This window comes from Engystomops pustulosus, chromosome 2 (genome assembly GCF_040894005.1).
Source record: "Engystomops pustulosus chromosome 2, aEngPut4.maternal, whole genome shotgun sequence".
In the NCBI taxonomy this organism is placed as follows: Eukaryota; Metazoa; Chordata; class Amphibia; order Anura; family Leptodactylidae; genus Engystomops; species Engystomops pustulosus.
This window is the reverse complement of record NC_092412.1, coordinates 56,622,873-56,646,261: the sequence shown is the minus strand read 5'-3', so window position 1 is coordinate 56,646,261 and position 23,389 is coordinate 56,622,873. Positions and strand designations below refer to the sequence as shown.

Here is a 23,389-nt window from a genome sequence, read left to right as displayed (position 1 = left end):
GTGTATTTGCATCTCATCAGAACAGTGTAGGGAACTGATTTGGCTTTTAATGACACTTTACTGCAATATTTTAGCTGTTCCACAGCTAAGACTCTAATGCCCCTACAATCTATCTACCATCAGTTTTACTGATGATTTATGCACTCACTGACCTAGCCATATCAGTTCCCTACACTGTGCTGATGAGATGCAAACACATCATAACAGCACTGTACACAGTTGGGGGTCTGTTCCTTATAGAACACATATACTTGTTATGCTATTATCTCACATCATGTCTGTAGACTTCTTGTATTGCATTAAACCTTTGCATAGTGTAAAATTTCTGTTTCATTGTGGCTCAGTTCCTGTTTTCTTCTTTACTTTACTTCAGTGTTGAGATGGGGGTCATGTTTTTCAGTAAGGTAAGGAGATAGTTGTGTCACCTTTGTGCCTGTATAAGTGATACAAGTTAGCACAAGTTAACAATCAGTACTGCTCTAAAGAACATCCCAGAGGAGATGAAACTGTTCCTCACAAATCCCCCTGTGTCCCCTTTTTGGAACAGTAGTCCTTTATTTTCCTTTTCTTTAATATAATGGAGATTATTTTCTGTTTTTTTTTCAGACTCCGCTTCCTGATATTGAATCTCAAGAGGAATACAGCCAAACCGTGAAACAGGTAACAGCGAGGACTATACAAAAGCTTGTTCTGTATAAAGCTATTCTGTTCTGCTTGGGGTAACTACGAGAAAAAGATAGGCTTACATATGGCTTTTTATCTAAATTTGGAATAGTAAGTAATAGAATTTCCTGGGATAATTGAGGTAAACCAACCAAAAATTGTCCTAGAAAATTCTATTATTAAGTTGGCAGCGAGGACAGGTTTATTTGTTTTTCACTACTTTATTTCTTCAGCATTTCTTCAGCATTTCACTACTTTATTTCTTCAGCATTTAGAAATTCATGCATGAGCTAACACTTTTCTATAAACAGATAAAATCATACAAAAATAAAATAATACCTATTGCTATAAAATAATAAAAAAAAAATATTGCTCCATTTGGCACCAATGTTCTGTGGTGCTGTGGTCTCTGTTTACTAGCTACTATGTGGTCTTAGTGGTCACATGTTGTACCACTGGTCTCATTGTCCACACCATTGAGGTATGGTGTCAGCAGTACAGCCTTGGAATAAACAGCACTGTGGATCTGTCTGAGCATCTGTGTTGAACTTGAGTAAGTGGTCTTTATTAGTCTTTTATTTTATGTCATTGGCAGCAGTTTTTTTTATTGCTAAAAAAAAAAACGCCAGGTCTGTGTGTACATCTCTACACTGTCAGATTTAAGGGTGCTAGAACTGCATTACTTATAGAGCTGGACTTCTGAGCTCCTATGCATGGTTGGAGGCAAAGGGTTAAGCACTGTCCAAAAAGTTGATGGCAAAGAAGAGCATTTATTAGTGGAGATTTTCTTGCCAGTACATGTTATAGAGAAGAGAACCAAGTTAAAGTATCAGGAGATGTGAATGGAAGCTGCAGTTCCCAAGACCATTCGCTACACAGATAAGGGAGCTGGACTTCTGCTTCCGTTCTCTGTGTGCCAGAATCAGTTGATCAGCGGGGACTGGATCTTCTTCATAAATCTTATATTGATGATCTATTCAATGGATAAGTCATAAAGATTTTGAAGGTATAAAACCCATTTATAAATATATACGGTACATAAATATATTTTATATATTTTATACCAACTATCTTCTTCTTTACATACATAAAGAAGATATTTGGTATTCAAAAGTAACTTGTCTCCAGAAATGTCATTTTTAGTTGGTGACAGGTTCCAGAAACCTATGCTATGCTGATTTTAAAAATTCCTTTATCATCATTCTGAATCATTTCAGTACTTTATAATAGTTTATTTTACATTACCTGGTTCCCTGCCAGGATCATGTGGTATGTCCCGGGACCCAGGTAACATAAAATAAACAATTATAAAGTATTTAAATGATTCAGAATGCTGACAAAGGCATTTTAAAAATCAGAATAGCACAGGCTATTGGAACCGGTCTCCAGGGTTTGCTTTGCATTGACAAACTTTCCCAATATAACATCACAATATGTTCTTCGTCTCTTTGTCCTGAAACCAACAAGATTTAGCTGTCAAATTCTCACTGGCCACTGCCAACGAGGCAATCTTTTTGTGGAGTGATTGATGTTAATTTTGACTTTGGATTTGGAAATAACATAATGTTACTAATAGATGAAAGTGGAGGAGTATGGTGGAGGACGATTTTAGCAATCTTTTATACTCCACTAAGGAGCTGTAGAGACATTATTCTGTAAACAATGAATAATTGAATTTAAAGTGTTTTTGACCAAAATGTAATTCTTTCCTACTTATTGATAGCAGCTATTCATTGAACTAAATCAGGGCTGTATGCTCACACTGCCCTAGGCACTGAGTCTGGGCTCGCCAAACTAGGGATCTGTTTACACTTGACTACTCCTATTAAGATATGCTTGTTTCTATAATGATATTATTATATTGATAAACTAGATTATTACCCACTTCCCTCGATCACTTCCATAGAATTACCACCTGTGTTTGCAGTCATCAATACTATGACTCTGCCTCCACTTCGATAGACTACCACTCCCCTATGTACCTATACGTAATAAGACTCCTTAAATGATCTCATTTTCACTAAAGACAGGTTATAGAAGCCCATTACAGCTGTGTTGCAAATATGCTTTTGTGCTTTCTCTAAGCATTTGCATTACAATATAATTGTGTGTTATAACTTACTTTGCACCCTGACAGAATCCTCTGTGGAGTCCTATGGGTTCGGCTTTAGTTTGGATGCAAACAACATGTCACTTGTCTGTGCTGCAGACTCCTCAGCCCCCACCTTTGTGCTCCTGTACAGCTCCATCTCCTTCACAGAGCTCACAGCCTGGAGAGCTGATATCAGTAGGGGAGGGAGGAGCTGTACAGGAGCACAAAGTGGGGGCCAAGAGCTGAGAATCTGCAGCACAGACAAGGCACATGATATTTTTTGAAATGCATCCAAACAAACCAAAACCCAACCCCTGGGACTACAGAGAGGATTCTGTCAGGGTGCAAGGTAAGGTATAACACACAATTATATTGTAATGCAAATGCTTATGGAAGGCAGAAAGGCATATTTGCACTGCAGCTGTAATGGGCTTCTGTAACCTGTATTTAGTGAAAATGAGGTCCCTTAAGACATTTTGGACCACCTCTCCATCAGTTTTTCTTCCGTCTGTAGCAGTAAAAAAATGAATAAATGTGGAAAGAAGTCATTCTCCTGAGGACAACCCTCCTTTAATTGACACCCTAGGCACATTACTTTAGATACCTAATGACAAACCCAGCCCTGTACTTCATTGTGACTTATAGAAGAACTTACAATGTATCATTCTCATCTCCATGTGATAAATTGCTGCACACAGTATCGGTATCAGTTATCAGGATGTAAACATTGAACATGTAGTTTTCTGCATAACAATGTGATGAATAATTCCAGATCATATCCTCTTATTTATGATGTGGCCAGACTTGTCCTGAAGATGGTATCCTCTCCTGTTCCTCTAGGTGGTATCACACAAGGTTTGGAGAGCGGCTAAAGTCCTGCGTACTTACCTGCTTACCATGTCACCTGCTCTGATGCGTGATAGAAAACACCATTTTCGGAATCACAGGTATAATCCTTGTACATCCCGATCCTATGTTAAACCATTTGTCATATTTGTATAATGTTTTTATTCATTTCTTGATTGATATTAATATGGCACCAACATTTAAATAACATTTTAATCCATGTATTATGTAATTTTTTTGAGCTGATATGTACATACAATTTACCAGTGTTAGAATAATCAATTTGCTTCCAATTTATACCTATGGACATATATGACATCATATACACTCACCGGCCCCTTTATTAGGTACACCATGCTAGTAACGGGTTGGACCCCCTTTTGCCTTCAGAACTGCCTCAATTCTTCGTGGCATAGATTCAACAAGGTGCTGGAAGCATTCCTCAGAGATTTTGGTCCATATTGACATGATGGCATCACACAGTTGCCGCAGATTTGTCGGCTGCACATCCATGATGCGAATCTCCCGTTCCACCACATCCCAAAGATGCTCTATTGTATTGAGATCTGGTGACTGTGGAGGCCATTTGAGTACAGTGACCTCATTGTCATGTTCAAGAAACCAGTCTGAGATGATTCCAGCTTTATGACATGGCGCATTATCCTGCTGAAAGTAGCCATCAGATGTTACAGGGTACATTGTGGTCATAAAGGGATGGACATGGTCAGCAACAATACTCAGGTAGGCTGTGGCGTTGCAACCATGCTCAATTGGTACCAAGGGGCCCAAAGAGTGCCAAGAAAATATTCCCCACACCATGACACCACCACCACCAGCCTGAACCGTTGATACAGGCAGGATGGATCCATGCTTTCATGTTGTTGACGCCAAATTCTGACCCTACCATCTGAATGTCGCAGCAGAAATCAAGACTCATCAGTCCAGGCAACGTTTTTCCAATCTTCTACTGTCCAATTTCGATGAGCTGGTGCAAATTGTAGCCTCAGTTTCCTGTTCTTAGCTGAAAGGAGTGGCACCCGGTGTGGTCTTCTGTTGCTGTAGCCCATCTGCCTCAAAGTTCGACGTACTGTGCGTTCAGAGATGCTCTTCTGCCTACCTTTTTTGTAACGGGTGGCGATTTGAGTCACTGTTGCCTTTCTATCAGCTCAAACCGAACCAGTCTGCCCATTCTCCTCTGACCTCTGGCATCAACAAGGCATTTCCTCCCACAGTACTGCCGCTCACTGGATGTTTTTTCTTTTTCGGACCATTCTCTGTAAACCCTAGAGATGGTTGTGCGTGAAAATCCCAGTAGATCAGCAGTTTCTGAAATACTCAGACCAGCCCTTCTGGCACCAACAACCATGCCACGTTCAAAGGCACTCAAATCACCTTTCTTCCCCATACTGATGCTCGGTTTGAACTGCAGGAGACTGTCTTGACCATGTCTACATGCCTAAATGCACTGAGTTGCCGCCATGTGATTGGTTGATTAGAAATTAAGTGTTAATGAGCAGCTGGACAGGTGTACCTAATAAAGTGGCCGGTGAGTGTATAATTATATGCAATTAAACAAATATATAATTGTATATAATTAAGCTTTATACAATGAAAACATCTATGTGGCATACTATAGGTACATTAGCTAACATAGCACCTACCTCTGAAAACTATAACTATACAATTTTATACAATCAGTAACGTTGAAGGATGCATGGGCACTGCTACTTATCGGGATGGGTCTATTCTATATGGCCTATGGGACAGGGGAAGTGGAAGCCACATTCACTTATTCTTGTGCTCATCTCCATAGGGCAAACATGAATGCAGTCAAAGTAACAGGAGAAGTGGCACTCACCCAACAGTGTAAAAAACTTCTTTATTAAAGAGAAGCATATACAGGGGGATAGGCAGTGCCGCAAAGCCGACAGGCTGTTTCGTGCCATATGGCACTTTCTCAAGGCAGTGAAACTGTGTGCGTGCGTCCCGCCTGATATAGACGGGGGCACAGGCATGTGTCACCATGGACACAAACAATTTTTAAACATTTTTAGCTACTGAGACCATTAATTCAGCCAAATATAGCCGACACATGAAAGATACCACACATTACAATGTGCTATATGCATATATAAGCTTACAAAATTGTATAGGCGGAGGAGTTTAAGGACATCTACCACCAGAATGAAGGATTGTAAACCAAGCACACTGACATACTGGTGTGGCAGAATCTGCTCTTCTCTAAGCTTCTTATGCCCTGGTTTTTACAAAAAAAGTTAAAATTATGCAAATCAGTCTGAAGTGCTCCAAGTTCAATAGGTGTTAATGGAGACTAGAGCCCCTCAGGCTCATTTGTATAATGTTTAAAGCCTTATTATCTTAAAAACAAGGGCATCGGAAGCTTAAAGAAGAGTGGATCCTGTCAGAGGGGGCACACACCAGTATGTCAGCGTGCTTGGTTTACAATCCTTCATCTTGGTGGTTGATGTAATTAAGTCCAGATTGAGAGACCGAGGTTTACCCTTATTGAATAATGCCTTGGAGAGGACAAAGATGATACCACAGGAGGATCTATTTAGAGCGAGGAAAGGGAGAGGGAACAAACAGAGGAAAGATAAACTTTTTGCTTATTCCTTCAACTACAGCCCCTGTGAAATGGCCATCAGGACAGCTATTAACAGAAAATAGTTAAAGCATATACATAATGTCACATGGGTCTAAAGCTAGCTGTCCATTCTTTTATGATGGCCAAAATAGAATGGAATGTTAGTATTAGTATTTAGTCTGGAATGCTGTAGTTTCCCATCGTTGGAATTTTCAATTTGCACTGTAAAGGCTGATACCCACATAGCCCTCCATACATCAACATTATGGATTTAATGCACTGGTCTCAAGGGAGGTGAGCTGAACCTTACAAACTTACTTCTCCTTCTTACATTGGATGCTATACAATTTATAGACGCGGATCCAGTCCTGGTGGCCCTTGGACGGGGTAACATCCAAAAGTTCACATACATATTAACTTTCAAAATCTGCAGAACTGACCATAAGTATTTTTGACAATGTGAAATTGAAATTCCTTTTTCAAACCTACTATAGCAAATTCACCTATATTTAAGAAACTGCTTGAACACATTTTAGAAAATTCCATATATTATACATTTTAGGGAATATTTTTTTTGTTTTCACCAAAATTATGAAAAAGGTGTGAATAATGCTCATCCCTAGAATGTGGTAGTTATTGATAATAATGTTCTCTTGTTATTCAGCTAATAGTCCTCGCAGCCTGTCATTGCTAGTGTATAGAGCCCCATCTAGTGGTAGAGTAAGTCATTTTCTCACAACAATCCATTGATAGGAAGGGTTTTCCTAAGACGAAACACATTAGTGATTATCTTTCATTTTGGAGGCAAAGTTAAACTATGGTTTTATATTGGGCACAGAAATAGTTGTTATAACTTTAGCTAACTATAGCTAGATCATATGGTTCATATGATCCAGACTCCAGATGTAATTACACATATCCGCTAAGGGATACATCTTAGTGTCTTATTGCATGGGATCCTACCACTGGGACCCCCAGCACCCAAAATAAATACATGACCATTACTTCATTCACTTAGATATCAATTTCAGCCGTTTTGGAAATGTAAATGGAGCAGAGGTCAGACTTGTGCATTTCTTCTACAGGCAGTCCCCGGATTATGCACAAGTTAGGTTCTTTAGATTTGTACTTAAGTTGAATTTATATGTAAGTCGGAACTGGTATATTTTACAATTGTAGCACCAGACAATTTTTTTTGCCCCTGTGAGAATTGGATTTTCAAAGTTTAATGCTGTGAATGGACCAAGGATTATCAATAAAGCTTCATTACAGACACCTTACAGATGATCATTGCAACCTGGGACTAAAGTAATGTATCCAGAGAGCTTCACCAGAGATCACGAGGGCCAGAGGGGTCTGTAACTATGGGTAGTCTGTAAGTCAGGTGTCCTTAAGTCGGTAACCGCCTCTTATTGCTTGGAGTCCCAATGTTCAGACCTTCAGCATTTAGTCACTTATCCTTTTAAATATAATTTGCATTCATAATAGTGCAATTTACCACATTGAAAAAATGATAATTAGGTAAAATAACCCTTTTTCTTGTTGATATCAGAATATACATATGATTCCTTGATGATATTTGAATTGTACAATTAGATTTCTTTTTAGCTCAGATAGAATTTTCTTAAAGATGATCTTGTTCCTCTTCCCCATAGGCAGTGCTGTTCTGGGAAAGATCTGGTGGACTGGTTAATCGGCATCAGCCCAGGTTTGCAGTCCCGCACCCAGGCTGTAGGAATATGGCAGGTGCTGGTGGATGAAGGAGCCCTGGTACATGGTGAGCAATACAACATTTCCTAATCAATGTCCATATGCATGTCACACACTCGGATTTTCACAGGAATTTTCCTAGATAGCTGTTCAGAATCATCAGTTTTCCTTTAAAGTCAAGAACATGAAATGTTGTAGATCAGATGAAGAATACATACAAATGGTGACCATGCAGATTTTGGGGCAGATTTACTTAAACCGGTCCAGTCGCGATGAAGCTGCGTTTTTTTTCCGAATCCGTCGGGATTTCCGTCGCATGCATGCCGGCGCCGAAACGCCACAATCCGATCGCGTGCGCCAAAAAACAGGGGCAATTCGGCGCAAATCGGAAAAATTCTGGAAACCCGACGAAAGCTATTCGGGCCCTTAGTAAATGACCCCCATTATCTCCCTTGATCTCGATTTCAACATGCATCCTTGGCTTATAGGAGTTTTATAGAATAGTTATCAATTTCTGATCGATGGAGATCAGATAGGGCTGCGTTAACACATGGCGTTTACATTGCCTCTTGAAACGCAATACAACAGCTGAGAAGAGGACATTTACCTAATTACGTTGCTGTTAACACGTTAACAAAACACATTGCATTAACGTTTGCATTTTGTTAACTTGGTTTAAATCATGTGTTAACATTTCCTTAAAGGTTGTATTTTGTAAACTCATATGTTAACAGCAATGTAATTAGGCAAATCTCCATAACTCCTCAAATCTCCTGCATTTCAAAACGCAACATAAATGCTGCATTTGTAGCTGAAGTCTTGATCTGTTCTAGATTTGTTACTCAGCTGCAGTGCATCAGAAGTCATTGATGGGGGGAGTCTCTCAAGTGTTGGACCCCCGCCAATCTAATATCCTATGGATAGGTCATCAATATCACGTCAAGCGCTTTTAGCAGGGAGCTTATCTCATGTCACAGCTATTATTTTGTAGGTTATTAAAATGATGGCCTGATCCAATGCGTATGACAAAATTCTGACTGCTGTAACCCACATCCATTATTATCTTTCAGTGAGACAAGAACCAAATTTCCAGGACAAGGATTCACAGTTTTACAGATTCTTTAAAGTTGACTTGTTTTTAGAGCCTACTCTCCATGACAGAGATACAGAGGATGAACTACAGGAGTCTCTGGTGTTTCTTGCTCAGCTCGGACCTGCAGCTTTACTCACAATGATTCTTCGTAAGCCGTAAGTTCACTACACACCAACCTCTTATACAAACGCTTCTCATTCTGGAGGATCTTTTCTATACTTAGACAATATGCGGAAGTGAATTGGCACTGTGTAATACTTAGCCACCTTCACACGAGTTATTGTGATGCGTCCAACTCGCATCACGCTCGCAGCATGTGCTGGCTGGAAAGTCTAGCCTGAACACTGAGCAACCGGAACTGAACTCAGTGGGGCTTATTTACTTCGGGTGCACGTATCGCACTTTCATCGGATTTTCAAAGTTTTCGGGATTTGCGCCGTTGTGACAGGTATTTAACTTGGGTTTGTGACGCACGCAATTGGATTGTGGCGCAACTGGGCTAACTTTCATGCGACAAAAATCGGGAGGCGTGCCGTCAAACGATCTGACTGATTTGGATTGAAGATTCAAATTGTGTCGCAATACAATGCACTTACATGCACCAGGAAGAAGAAGGTGAACTCCAGCGGACATGAGCGGGGAAGCGACACATGCAGGATATTGGGCGCACAATCTTAGTGAATCGCGCCATAGTGCATTCCGGTTGGTAATGCACTTTTGGGGATCGCGTCAGGACAGGTAAGTAAATGTGACCCATTATGTCAGTTCCAGTTCTGGTTGTCAGCACTTGGACCGGACTTCCCAGCCAGCACATGCTGCAAATGTGATGCGAGTTGGACGCATGTGTAAGAGGCCTTACTTTCCCCTGTCGGAGTGCTTCAGGAAAAAAATATAAAAAACTAAAAAACAACAGCTAAATGGTAATCAATTGTGATTTGCTAAATGTCAATGGACCCTTACAGTAAGTAGTAATTGTTGTAAACTAGAAAGGAATAAAAAGATTCTCTCCTGTACTGCAGCTCAGCCCTCAATGCCCAATATAGGGCTGAAGAGAAGTACGGTAACTTACTGAAGTCTATAGAGCAATCATTATAGCGACAATGGATGTAATATCCTGCAAAGTCCTTCTCCTGCATAGTTGGGGCTTCTATATTCACTGGTCTGGTATATTTGATGGCATGGATAATACTGCAGAATAGACCGATTGATGTAACTTCAATGGGAACCTTACAGACTAAAGTAGTTATTGTCCATCTGACATATTCACATTGGATATTTGCTTTTATTTTTAGCCCTTATCAGCGCACTGAAGAAGAACTGGAAGTCATCTTTGAAGAACTACTTCATATAAAGGCAGTGTCCCATCTTTCTAACTCGGTCAGTATCCATTGTTGTTTCCAAGAATTGTAATAAACAATAATTATTGATACCTAAGAAAGCACCAGTAAAATATAGTTATAATGGTTAAGTCTAATAAGTCTAATAAATGCCCTTATATATTTTTTCTTTCAGGTAAAGAAGGAGTTGGCATCAGTGCTGGTGTTTGAATCTCATGCAAAAGCTGGAACAGTCTGTAAGTTTCTGCAGTGGAACTTTTACCCAATCCAGGAATTAAAGGGTGATTCTAAAGGATCTAACACCTTAGACTACAGTTGAGCGCACTCGATATTTGAGATTGTCCCGCACAGTGATGACTATCATAGCCATGGCAAGAAGTGTTGATCCGGCAACCCGAACGCTAATGTTGGGTCTCTACCCTGGACCCCTACTTAATAGATGATTATTGTTGTCCCTGGCACTGAATTTAAAACCTGTTTCTCCTAAAATAAGACACCCCCAAAAATAAATAAAACCTAGTACAATTGATTCAAGCTGAGACCTACATTCAAGCGTAAACCTTTCCTGAAAGTAAGACCTAGTAGCAGTCCTCAGACGCAGAGTCAGCTCCAGGTTTTAGTGGGTCCCTGTGCGACAGAACCTTCGTGGGCCCCTTTGCAGTGAACTCATGGCAGTATTAAAAATTTGGAAACTAAAGCAGTCTCCTGTTCCCTGAAATATTCCCTAGTTTATCATACCAAACAGCCCCCTCATGGTTATTTTACATAAAGCCCCCCTTACCCCTTATGGATTCATTAGAATTAGATACAGACCCCCTCAACCCATGGATTCCTTATTCCTTATCTCTCATTCTTTTTCTTTATGCAGTATTTAGCCAAGGAGATAAAGGCACTTCATGGTATATTATATGGAAAGGTTCTGTGAATGTGGTTACCCATGGCAAGGTCAGTATCAACGTATTATAAATCTGTGGAAAATGTAATGCACTACTTACGCTAAAGCTACTCACAAGTATTTTTCTTAGGGCTTATCAGTTCTCAACATTGCGGCAACCAAATGTATGTCCACTAATATTTTGTCCCCTTGCGATTGAAACTAAAATATGATATACAAGTGATTGTTCGGTGAATTGACTGTTGCTGTCAGGTACTGACCTAGAACCACCCACTTGACAGTGGATATTAATTATAATTAGTTTTTTGGGAATGGTGAGGGCTAGAGAAAAAATTCCAACTGTGCTGGAATCAATCGAGTGGAGCCTATGAAAAAGCCTTAGTTGTTGGAGTCTTTTTAATGCAGGAATGGACAATGATCTGACTCCATGAAAATTGTGTTTTATACATCAGGGTTTGGTCACTACTCTTCATGAAGGAGATGACTTTGGACAGCTGGCTCTTGTCAATGATGCCCCAAGAGCTGCAACCATAGTACTGAGAGAGGACAATTGCCACTTCTTACGAGTTGACAAGCATGACTTCAACCGGATTCTTAGGGTCAGTATATCTGATATATACTTGTATGTTCTTTATCCATCAGTGTGATATATGCCAAGTATAACCATAAGTTAATGATCATGTCTAAAGGACGTAGAAGCCAACACAGTGCGCCTGAAGGAACATGGTAAAGTGGTTTTAGTCCTGGAGAAAAGTTCTCAGATATCTGGGAACAACTTACCAACAACAGTGCCTGGAAATCATAAGTGAGTATCTAACAAGTTTATTTCCTGCAACCAGGAGAAGCAGGATAAATGGAGCTACTGCTAACTTTGTCATGTATGTCTTAAGGTATACTGTTATGTCTGGAACTGCTGATAAAATTTTGGAGCATTTGCTTGAGACAATGAGGCTGGATTCATCTCTCAATAACCCAGAAGGTAACAGTGTATCCCGATAAATTTAATTGTTAATACAGGAGGTCCCCTACTTAAGAACAGCTGACTTACAGATGACCCCTAGTTACAAACAGACCTCTGGATGTTGGTAATTTACTGTACTTTAGCCCTAGACTACAAGAAACAGTTATAACAGTTATTAAAGGTGTCTACAATTAAGCGTTATTGTTAATCCTGGTTCTTATGACAATCCAACATTTTTAAAATTCAATTGTCACAGAGACCAAAAAATTTTTGGCTGCTGTTAAAATTATAAAATATACAGTTCTGACTTACATACAAATTTAACTTAAGAACAAGCCTACGGAACTACGGGGACTGCCTGTAAATGTATGTATTGACCTGTAGATGTACCAACCTCCCATGGATACCATTTGTATTGTGTTTTTGGATGATCATTTCAAGAGATTTCCCTGGATATGAAGACCATGGATCTGTGGATTGTAAACATAATTGTTGTTTTGGTGATAGTTGAAATAATGATTTAAAATTTTCAAAGCTTTCACATAATTTACTAGCAGATGAATTGTATATCAAATGTGTATTTTCTTTCTCCAGACTCATTTGCTGGTGAATTCCTTCTGACGCACAGCGTATTCATGCCAACACATCAGCTGTGCCAAGCGCTCCTCCATCAGTATCCTTACATTACTATTGCTTGAATTTTCTGGCTGTCCGCGGCGTCTCCATTTTGTTGGCCCAAGATAGAAATGCTAAAAAACTAATGTCTGGACAACTAATAAGAAAGTAGACTGGCAGCTTTTCAGAGAGATTCAACTTGGCAGAACTGCAAAACCTGTAAAAAGAAAGGCCGATGTGCCGTATACATGGATATCATCTTATGTAGCAGAAAACACTTTTAGTTATACTTCTGTTCAAAGAAAAATTCTTATGAGGTGTGAAGACAATTATATACATAAAGTTCAAAAAGTGATCAAGTGAAAGTGAGTTTGTTAGAAATTAGATCCAAATATTTCCATTCTAGGACACAATTCTAGGTCATGTAAATGTAAGGCCCTGTTCACCCCTGCGTTCAGACCTCCGGTATTATCTCCTGTTACTAAAATTATAATAGCAGAAGTCTAACAGATCCTTTAAAATGAACAGTGATTTCAAAGGACTTTTTAGTTTAGTTTTTTTTTTCTTCTATCTTGAATAACAATCTTTATTTATATAGCGCCATCATATTCCGTAGCACTTTACAAATCGTAAGGGACATATACAAATAAAATACAAAATTACAGTCATACAGAATGGAACAATAGGTATGAATAATTGAAGCTTAATGGAAGTAGTGAAAATCTACACTAATAGAAACGATTAAAGTTCATTGAAATTGATGGAAATTATATTATCCGTTAGATTTTTGTTATTAATGTATGTGTTTACTGGGGCAATATGGAAACCCTGAAGTCTGCCTTTGTGAACACTTCTTACATAACTATATGTAGTAGAACAGCTGTATGCTTTATTGTGGACCCTTAACAGCTCCTCAGATTCAATGTGGAGCCATCTGAAGTGAATGAGCCAGAGAAGGTCACCTATTCCCTCCACAAGAAGCAAAATATAGTGCGACTAGTCAGTCTGTGGGTAGAGCTCTACGGCCGACTCCTGGAAGCAGAACCAAGTGCAAAAAGTTTTCTAGAGGTAAAATTTTCTACATGTGAAATTATTGGAGAGCCACGGCAGGACAGCAGTCCTTACTCTCTGAATATTTGCCGTCAAAGAGAATCTGGAGGCCGTATACCCATCAGAAATTGTATGATTCAGCCAATGCTAATTTAATGCATATGAAGGGTAGAGCCTAAAACCAAATCTACCATCAAAGTCAAGGATTATGAAACACGGTCACTTCCCTCATCGATCCAGGCACTGTGACTGTGGTAATCTTCTTATATGGGTTAACCATGGCCCCTTTCCTTCTAATATCAACTTTAAAATTATACTTATGAGCTAGAAAGGCTGTGGGTGGCGTTACCAGAGCTGTTACACTGCACATTGGCATGTCACTGCACAGTATAACAGCCTGTAAGGCTACAGCACAGAGGGATTCTGGATATGCTTCAAAGACCAAATATCTTTTGGTTCTTAAAGAGAACCCGTCATGCAAAATAACCCCCCTAAACTAAATATATTTTCATAAACTGCCATTAGAGAGCATTGTCTCTATCCCTTCATTGTCCCTCTACATGCCTGTAAACCTAAGCAATGAGGTCCTAAAGCTGTATGCAAATGACCTGTGAAATGTCCAATGAAGCATTAGCATATTCAAGCTGTCCACTCTATTCATGAGTGGGAGGCACAGCCACACCCCCAGTGCTTGACTGACAGCCTGTATAATGATGTGAGGCTGTATAATAATGTACTTCCTGGTGCTGGTGGCCACGCCCCCTGCAGCCTGTGTGTGCATGTGTGTGTGTTTAGGAGAGATACAGCAGCTCCAGGCAGCCATGTTACAGCAGAACATGTCAGGTACTTGTGTAGCTGATGTCTGTGTCTTACCTGTATATTAGGAGGATGCAGCATGTCAGCAGATGCAGCATACACTAGCCATGCTTTACTATACATTACACACAGACATGAGCAGGGGGAGGAGAGTGGAGGGGGAACAGGGGTGACATCACTGCCTCTGACCATGTGACCAGCCTCATTTACATGATAAAGAATAGATGATTTTATAATGATTAATGTATGAAATAACTAGATAAAGGCTGGGATGGGATCCTTGTGAGCTGCTCCAACAGGTAGAGGTGACAGGACTAGTGGCAGAGACCTGATGACAGGTGTCCTTTAAGTACAATTATAAAAGTTGATTTTCGAATTGAGGCGGCCATGGATAACAAATATAGGAAGATTACCACAGTGCTTGATTTGGATGGTAGCTTTACTTTAAGACAGTTAACACTAACGAATATATACTGAATATCCTACTCTGTCCATATATAATATTTACAACTAAATAATACGTTTGTTCCAAAAAGAAAGATCAGAGGGAGGGGATAGGGACCAAGGAATGATCAATGATACATAATACTGGATCCTTTTAATCATGGCCAAAGTGGCCCCCCTCGTGTAATCTACGCATGAGGCTAGAGTCCTCAGACAAAATATGCATAAATGGTATCCCTCAAGGCAGAACCATGGGGGAAAGGAGGAACAACTACTACAGAGAGTGGAGATATATAAAAGTTTTTTTATTTCAACCAATGATAATCATAAAAACAAACAAAAAAACATATAGACATAGTACATACGGTGCGGTAAGACACAAGGAAAGAACGGCATACAGAGCCCAAGACAATGTAGAAACATAGAACTGTACGTTGTTGTACAGAGCCTAGGTGGACCGTGTATGGTGGGGAAACCTCTGGAGTATTAGGCTACACAGAATTAGCATAACAAATCATATAACACCAGTGTGTGGGTCTGCCCTGGAGTAACACTAGTCCTTACCAATTGAAGATGGAAATAGGGTGTTCTACTGGCTGGGATGACTGCCTGCCCCGACGCGCGTTTCGGCTCGGGATAGAGCCTTCGTCTGGGGGTGCTCTATCGCGCGTCGGGGCAGGCAGTCATCCCAGCCAGTAGAACACCCTATTTCCATCTTCAATTGGTAAGGACTAGTGTTACTCCAGGGCAGACCCACACACTGGTGTTATATGATTTGTTATGCTAATTCTGTGTAGCCTAATACTCCAGAGGTTTCCCCACCATACACGGTCCACCTAGGCTCTGTACAACAACGTACAGTTCTATGTTTCTACATTGTCTTGGGCTCTGTATGCCGTTCTTTCCTTGTGTCTTACCGCACCGTATGTACTATGTCTATATGTTTTTTTGTTTGTTTTTATGATTATCATTGGTTGAAATAAAAAAACTTTTATATATCTCCACTCTCTGTAGTAGTTGTTCCTCCTTTCCCCCATGGTTCTGCCTTGAGGGATACCATTTATGCAACTAAATAATACGGTAGATTTTATTATATCAGTTTATCTGCTTTTTATTCCTTAGAAAATCTCGGAATACATCAGCAGGGATCCTCGCTTGCTTGCACATACTAAAGATAATTTTCAGGATAGAAGAAAGACAAGAACGTAAGTAGCTTTTATTTTGAAAGGTAATATATAGGGATCTATAGTATCTTAGTAGTTACAAAGAGTGTCCCTTAGGTCCCATCCACATGACCATGATCCGGCTGTACAAATTGCAGGAAGATCACGGCCACAATAGCGGACTTTGGCATCCAGTCACAGTGCAGTGATATTATAATACCTCACATCACCATGACTGGGCCGGGCAGCTGTTCTGCAAAATATAGGAAGTGGCCTACATTTTGCCAGATTTGCATTGTGGCTGCTTGGCTTTCCTGTCTCCTGGCAAATGCATCCTGTGAATGAGGCCTTACTCTTTGGAGGACCCTCAACTTATTGATTTTAATGGGAAATATCTTAGAATAGGGTAGAATAGAATAGGATTATCTTGTTGGGAAATAAATCCGTAGAGCACTTACCACCAGATTTCCCACAGATTATGGTTGAATACTGTGAGTCGCAGCAGTCGCTTAGTTTGGAATTGAAACTAACAAGTTGTACCAGATAAAAAACACCTGGAATTTATTTGTTGCAATGGTGGTAGTCACTGAATTAAAGAACAGCTGAGACAAATAAATAGTCGGTGCTGGATTTGTTAATATATTTTTGAAAAAATTAACAAGTATTCAAGCAGTATAATAAAATCTAAAAAAAAATTCTCATTACAGAATAGAAATTAGTAGCGGAAACATCTCTCCTCAAATTAAGGTAAGAATGTGGACTTTTTGATGATCATCTGACTAGGGTTTAGTTCCCATAATTCCCATTGTGTTAGTCCTCCAATATGGACAGTATATAAGATCAGTGTTTACCGCAATGTCTGGTATAGATTTTTATTTTACTTTGCCAGATTTCCAACTATGGGAGTCTTCTGTCAATCCCAGATGAAGATCAGCCTGGTAATTCATACACTATCCAGGGCCATGATAAAGGTATGAGAAAGTCAACTTGTCAATATAGTGCGTGAGATGTGTAAAAATGCAATCTTTTTAGGTTTCTGTAGAAGGCAGTTGAGGTAGATTCCGATGCATTGAGTGTTACGACTACTACCAGGGGCGTAACTTGAGGGGATGCAGAGGGTGCCTTCAAGAGGCTTATGGGGCCCATCATTTGTCACTTTACCATATGAGAAGACTAGTACTTTAAACCATAAATTGTAGTCAGAGGCCTGGCACAGACTTTGCACTGGGGCCCATCAGCTTCAAGTTATGGGGCCCATCAGCTTCTGTATGTGTCTATAAAACATTGAACTGTCATTCTGGTAATGCAAGATTTTAGTCCACACAGTTTTCTGGAATTAGATTAGAAAAAAAAAAATCACCCCCAAATCATTGCAACTCTGTCTGGGATATGTAAGAATTTAATGGAATTAAAACACAATAATGTTCCCATAGTTCCATCAAAAGGAAACCAAGTTTGGAGGCTACTAAGGTCTATTTCCTAGGAGATGATGAAGGTCCCCAGAGTAACTTCAACTTTTTGGCCCAAGAAACATTGGTTACACACTATACAAACATGATCTGCTGTTTTAGGTATACCAACGAGCTATTTTTATACATACATCTTGAATATATGACTTTATCTTACAGTCCCTTATGACATATATCTACCAGACCATTCTTGCCTTACCTCTATGTTTGCTGTAAATGCTACCGTTCAAGAAGTAATCTCATCGATTGCATCAATGAATGGTTGTCACAAAGACCTGATTATTGTGAAAGTGAACTCATGTGGAGGTGAGTAGAAACCAATCCATCCTCTCATATCGTATTGTATATGTATCATTGCTTCATCTACTCTCTTTTGTACTGCAGAAAAAGTATGTTTAAAACATGAGGACATTGGGGTCTTCACTTCACTAGGAGTAAATGAACGACTATTTATCTGCAATGCTCAAGAAATGGCTGCACTGGTGAGTATGCTCCCCTAGATTTCTGTTCTTGTGTTGTCACTAATGGCCATGAGCGAATCCTTCCCCTTCATGTGGCTGTGTACAAAGAAACCTGCCTCGCTCTGATCATGACAATTGGCCGTATCACAACCCACAATTTGAAGCAATGCTAAATCATAATCTGCCCTCCTTCCCATGTTTCCAATTTTAGATTTTGCACAGCTAATGAAGGGTTTTTTCTCTTTTAGACTCCTTTATCCGAGCAAATGGGGCCAAGCAGCAGTAGCTGTGATATATTAGACCTCATCAGCTCCAAGGACCTTGCACATCACATGACAGAAAATGACTGGAACCTCTTTAAGAGTGTCCACCAGGTACTGAATATTGTACATTCACATTGTGTAACTCATTTCCATGTAGATACAGAAATTCTGTTTAGACCAAGATCAATTGCATTGCTTTAAGATGACCTGTCCTGGAGTAGAGCATCCCCTCTCTAATTTCTATAAAGAGCATCCTACTGAATTTACATACAGCACTCAATTATACTGTTGATCATAATACTATAAAAAGCTAATTCCCTCTTTTATATGAAATCTCATTTACATCTCGTTTACCAACAAAAAAATTCCCCCAAAGTTACGTAAATTTGACTTGTCGCCTCATTTCACATGAGATGAGTCAATTTTAGTGATTGTGATTTAGTTATAGTGATTGCAGGGGGAGTGTCACTTTAGAAGCCCCCATCTCCTGTGAGATACAGAATCAGAGAAAATAGCAAAATGCATATTTGAAAATGCAGGCGGCAAATATAGATCCAGATACAAGCAGTTAAAAAATGGTGGTAAGCACTGTGCTGTATCTCACAGATCTACAAGCCAGATGTGATCTAAAATATGAGATTCTTATCTCTAATACACAAAAGCACATTTCTAGGTACTATATAAACTAATATAAGATGGGGGCTTCTAAAGTGACACTCCCCTTGCAACCAGTAAAATCCACCCATGTGCGCAATGACAATTCAATGATTTACCAACATTTAGAAGAAAATATCCATGAAATTAAAGCAAGTAATTTATCATTTTGTACTTGGTGGTGTGTACTTTAAAAAAAAAAAGAAAATACAGACACCTTATGCAGTTTTATCCCAGTGACAATTGGATTTTCAACATTTTTTGCTATCATGGGAACAAGGATTATCAATAAAACTTCATTACATCCACGTTACAGCTGATCATAGCAGCCTGGGATTAAAGATCAGTAAATTATCAGCACCCAGAGAGCTTCACCAGAGGTCACAGTGGGTAGAGGTCCATCTGTAACTAGGGGTCGTCTGTAAGTCAGGTGTCCTTAATTGTATCAAGTCTAGTAATTCTAGTGTTGTCATCATCAGGGAATGGCGCTAGAACTACATGTTAAGAACGCTTCAAGGACTTGATGATTCTATGCCATAAAGTTCTTCAGAAGTAAAGTTCTAGGCTCCTTAAACTCTGCAGTTCACAAGATCAGAGGCACAGTGCCCTTGACTTGATTGCAAACAGTTAGGTCTCCCTATGGGGAAACCATTGAAATGTTGTTCACCCCCTCCTTGAGGATCATTAGTCTAAGTTGCCTCTTTTACATATCAGCTAATTATCTCCCCAAGAGTGAGATGACTATGGAGCCAGTTTCATGGATTATTACCATCCATATGTGTAGGGTCCTCATTATAACCTTCTTAACTTATTTACTTAGGTAGAGCTGCTTTATCACACATTTGGGAAACAACGCTTCCGTAACAGCACGACTGCAAATCTGGAGAGGTTCATAAGACGATTCAATGAGGTACAGTTCTGGGTGGCAACTGAAGTCTGTCTGTGCCAAGATGATGAGAGGAGAGCGCTGCTCTTGCGCAAATTCATCAAACTGGCAGCACAGTAAGTTGCCGTTTCCAACCGTTTCTCTTACTGCCTGAACCCAATGTTATTGTGAAGATTCTGTCTATGTAGTAAGGGCTTAAAGCCATGTGTATGGATGCTGTAATGGGCACATGGAGTACCTATTCGCTAGAGGCATGGCGAGGCTGCTTGCTTGGCTATTAGCTCTCTCCCGTTGACTTGAATGGAGAGTGCACAGTCAGTTTAGACACCTTCTCCATTTAAGAAGACAAGGAGACCTCTATTCACAAGAGTTGGAACCTTGTATCTATCAGAAATATATCACATATCACAAATGCATAAAATGAGAGTCCTTACCTACTCTATGTATAGTATGGACCATTGTCCACAAGAAATTGATTTGCAAATGGTATGAGAATTGAAGATGTGTGCTCCCCAATTTTCCAAATTGTAATAATAATTACCAAACATGTTTGTTTGTTTATAGTCTCAAAGAGCAGAAAAATCTCAATTCTTTCTTTGCTGTTATGTTTGGCCTCAGTAACACAGCAGTGAGCCGTATGTCCAGGACCTGGCAGGTAAGACACTGTCACAAAGACACAAGAAATCTTAATTTACAACTACTGTATATTTGCACATTTTTTTTTAAAATGGGGATAGCAAGTTTTACGTTTCTATGAATGTTTTTTTTTTTTACCAGTTCCCACTATAGTTGGGGTAATGTGTACTAATTAAGCAACATTTTACAGGAACTAGGTCTGTTTCAGTCATTTAGATATAATATACAAAAAAACTATTAATTATATGTTGGTTTATTTTAGCGGTTACCCAACAAAACCAGAAAGTTACATTCCATTTTTGAAAGGCTTATGGTAAGTATTAATATTTTATTATATAGCTCAGAACTGCATTATAGATAAAATATGTTTAACCAGCTCACCAACCCCTTGTAGTGTGTACATGTAGTGCATGGATGACTCCCAATGCAGCTTAACGAACAACTGTAAAGTGTAAAAACTTTTACCCAACTCTGCACTAAGCAAAAATAAGTAGTTCTCTAATTTACTATAATTAGCTGTCTGCAGGGGTTTAGCTGCTAGTAGAAGCTTTACTTTGCCCCCCCCCCCCACGCTAATCTCCATTTTCCATGCTCTTGGGTAACCATGGGAAACTGTATAGGATGAAAGGAGCTTGCTAGGATGAGCAGTAGTAGAGTACTGCAAGAAGAGAGAGACTCATCACATGCTTCAGGTCAGCCAATTATGAACATGCTGTCCTGATTTATATGAATGCCCTTAGCTGATTTCACAACCGGAAAATCCCACCCACTTCAGGAATAGCTGAATATGATTTATAAGAAGGAATAATAGATATACAAGGCTATATATCAGAATAGGAAGAAGCAAGTAGCATGATACAGGTATCGTTGGAATTGTTGTCAAAGGTTCTCTCCAGCTGTACTAAAACTTTTTTGTCTGTAACTTTACAGTTACGCCTTAAGTAAATTTTAATAAGCATGGAACCACTGTTAAACTGTACGAAAGTGCTGAAAATTCATCTTTCCACTGCAGAATTCCTTTATATGTTTATACTAAGCGAGACGGATATTGGAACTCTGAAGTCATAATGATTTTTTACCAAATTGTCATATGTGATTCCTCCTTTAAAAATAAACAGAACAAAGTCTATTTTGCTCTCTCTCTCAGCATCAGTGAAGTGGGTGGAGTCTAACTTCTTCCTGTATCTGTCCTGAAGTGAAGTCAAATATCAGCTGCCAAGTTCCCATGATGCCTTGTGTTTTCTCATTAAGTTATTTTGGCAGTAAATACAGTGAGCGTCCTACAACTATACATAGTGTACATGCAAGATCCATATTGTGACTAGCCTAGTAGCTTTCATCACCTGGAGGAGCATGTAGAATGTTATAAGTAGTATAAACCAGCAGTGAAACAGTTACATGAAATTTATTGCCTGTGTTGTGTGAGCACTAAGCTGAACAACTCTACAGAATCACAGGAGAAATACCCACAGCCAGGAGACAGGTTTCATTGAGGTGGCAAAGTAACTGCTGCTCATAGGTAATCAAGATAATAAGAAAAGTTGTTTGGCACCCTATTGATTTGAAGATAAAAAAAATCAGAATTGCTCTTTAAGATAAAATGCTATTATATCAAAGAAATTCAGCATTTTTTTTTACAAAAATTCATAATATCTTAGCTTAACTCATAGCACATTTCTCTACAGGATCAATATAAAGACTATACTTTGGTGAATAAGCCTCTGTTCACATTATGCTGAGAGCTAACATTGAAGGTGGATGTGTCATTATATACTTTAGATGGAATACTACAACTTATCCCACTGTACAAGAGTCAAATAGTGCAAAATTGTAAATTCCGCTCTGAGCTATATTATGTAAATGATAATATGAGAGAGACACACATATGGACATTAAATATTATCTTTTAGTGACTAATGTATAGTATATATTTTTGTTGTTACAGGACCCCTCCTGGAATCATAGAGCCTATAGACTTGCTGTAGCCAAGCTCAGTCCTCCGCTCATCCCATTTCTTCCTCTAACTCTAAAAGGTAGAACAATAAATAAAATAATAATAATAATAATAATAATAATAATAATAATAATCCTATAACAGAGTTTTCAAGGCATTAAAAAATGGCTATGATTTTTCTTCAAGAAATTATAGACTATGGGTCTAAAGGCTGTATTCTAGTATTTTTGGGGGTACAGTGGTGTACTGTACCCCCATCACCACCGATACAGAACTCATGTCACAGTGTTACAGCCACCTTACAGTATACCTTTTGGTTTAGAAAGTGGTGGCTCATTTTAAAGAAAATTGTTTGAAATGTTATGCAAATTAGGTAGTTGGTGTACGCGGGACATTGGGACTCTGTGATGGGTTTTTCCTCCAAAGATATTACTATTTTTAAAATATAGAAATGCAATGGTAAAGAGTTTAGAATGTCACTCATATTCTTTCGTATTAGATATGTTGTCTTGGTTTTTTTATCTTGGGACAAACGATAAAGTTGGATATGTAAAAGATTTAAACAAGGACTAGATTGAATCTTATACCAATTTCTAGGAGAATTGGAACAACATCAGCTCAGTCCGATTTGGACCCGAACTGAATATTTTGAAAAATTCTATGAATCTCTAATCCTAAGCATCAGGGTCAGCTCTGAGTTTCAGAAGGCCCCTGGGTGACAGAGCCTCAGTAGGCCCCTTTGCAGTGAACTCACCTGGGGAATTAACAAATTCAGA

The 23,389-nt window shown here is 39.2% G+C and overlaps 1 protein-coding gene across 1 annotated transcript in view; it reads left to right on the top strand.

Annotated features, from left to right (window-relative positions):
- The window catches only part of RAPGEF3 (Rap guanine nucleotide exchange factor 3), a 67,878-nt gene that overhangs the window by 36,993 nt on the left and 7,496 nt on the right, over positions 1–23,389 (top strand). Inside the window, exons 2-23 of the mRNA XM_072134707.1 lie at positions 607–660; positions 3,596–3,702; positions 7,862–7,983; positions 8,987–9,164; positions 10,302–10,386; positions 10,522–10,582; positions 11,215–11,291; positions 11,694–11,840; positions 11,931–12,046; positions 12,132–12,220; positions 12,797–12,875; positions 13,735–13,885; positions 16,250–16,332; positions 16,998–17,037; positions 17,180–17,261; positions 17,919–18,065; positions 18,144–18,241; positions 18,469–18,594; positions 19,958–20,139; positions 20,588–20,678; positions 20,922–20,972; positions 22,605–22,692. Of these exons, the coding sequence (XP_071990808.1) occupies positions 607–660; positions 3,596–3,702; positions 7,862–7,983; positions 8,987–9,164; positions 10,302–10,386; positions 10,522–10,582; positions 11,215–11,291; positions 11,694–11,840; positions 11,931–12,046; positions 12,132–12,220; positions 12,797–12,875; positions 13,735–13,885; positions 16,250–16,332; positions 16,998–17,037; positions 17,180–17,261; positions 17,919–18,065; positions 18,144–18,241; positions 18,469–18,594; positions 19,958–20,139; positions 20,588–20,678; positions 20,922–20,972; positions 22,605–22,692 (2,254 nt within the window). The remainder of the gene's footprint in view (positions 1–606; positions 661–3,595; positions 3,703–7,861; positions 7,984–8,986; positions 9,165–10,301; positions 10,387–10,521; positions 10,583–11,214; positions 11,292–11,693; positions 11,841–11,930; positions 12,047–12,131; positions 12,221–12,796; positions 12,876–13,734; positions 13,886–16,249; positions 16,333–16,997; positions 17,038–17,179; positions 17,262–17,918; positions 18,066–18,143; positions 18,242–18,468; positions 18,595–19,957; positions 20,140–20,587; positions 20,679–20,921; positions 20,973–22,604; positions 22,693–23,389) is intronic.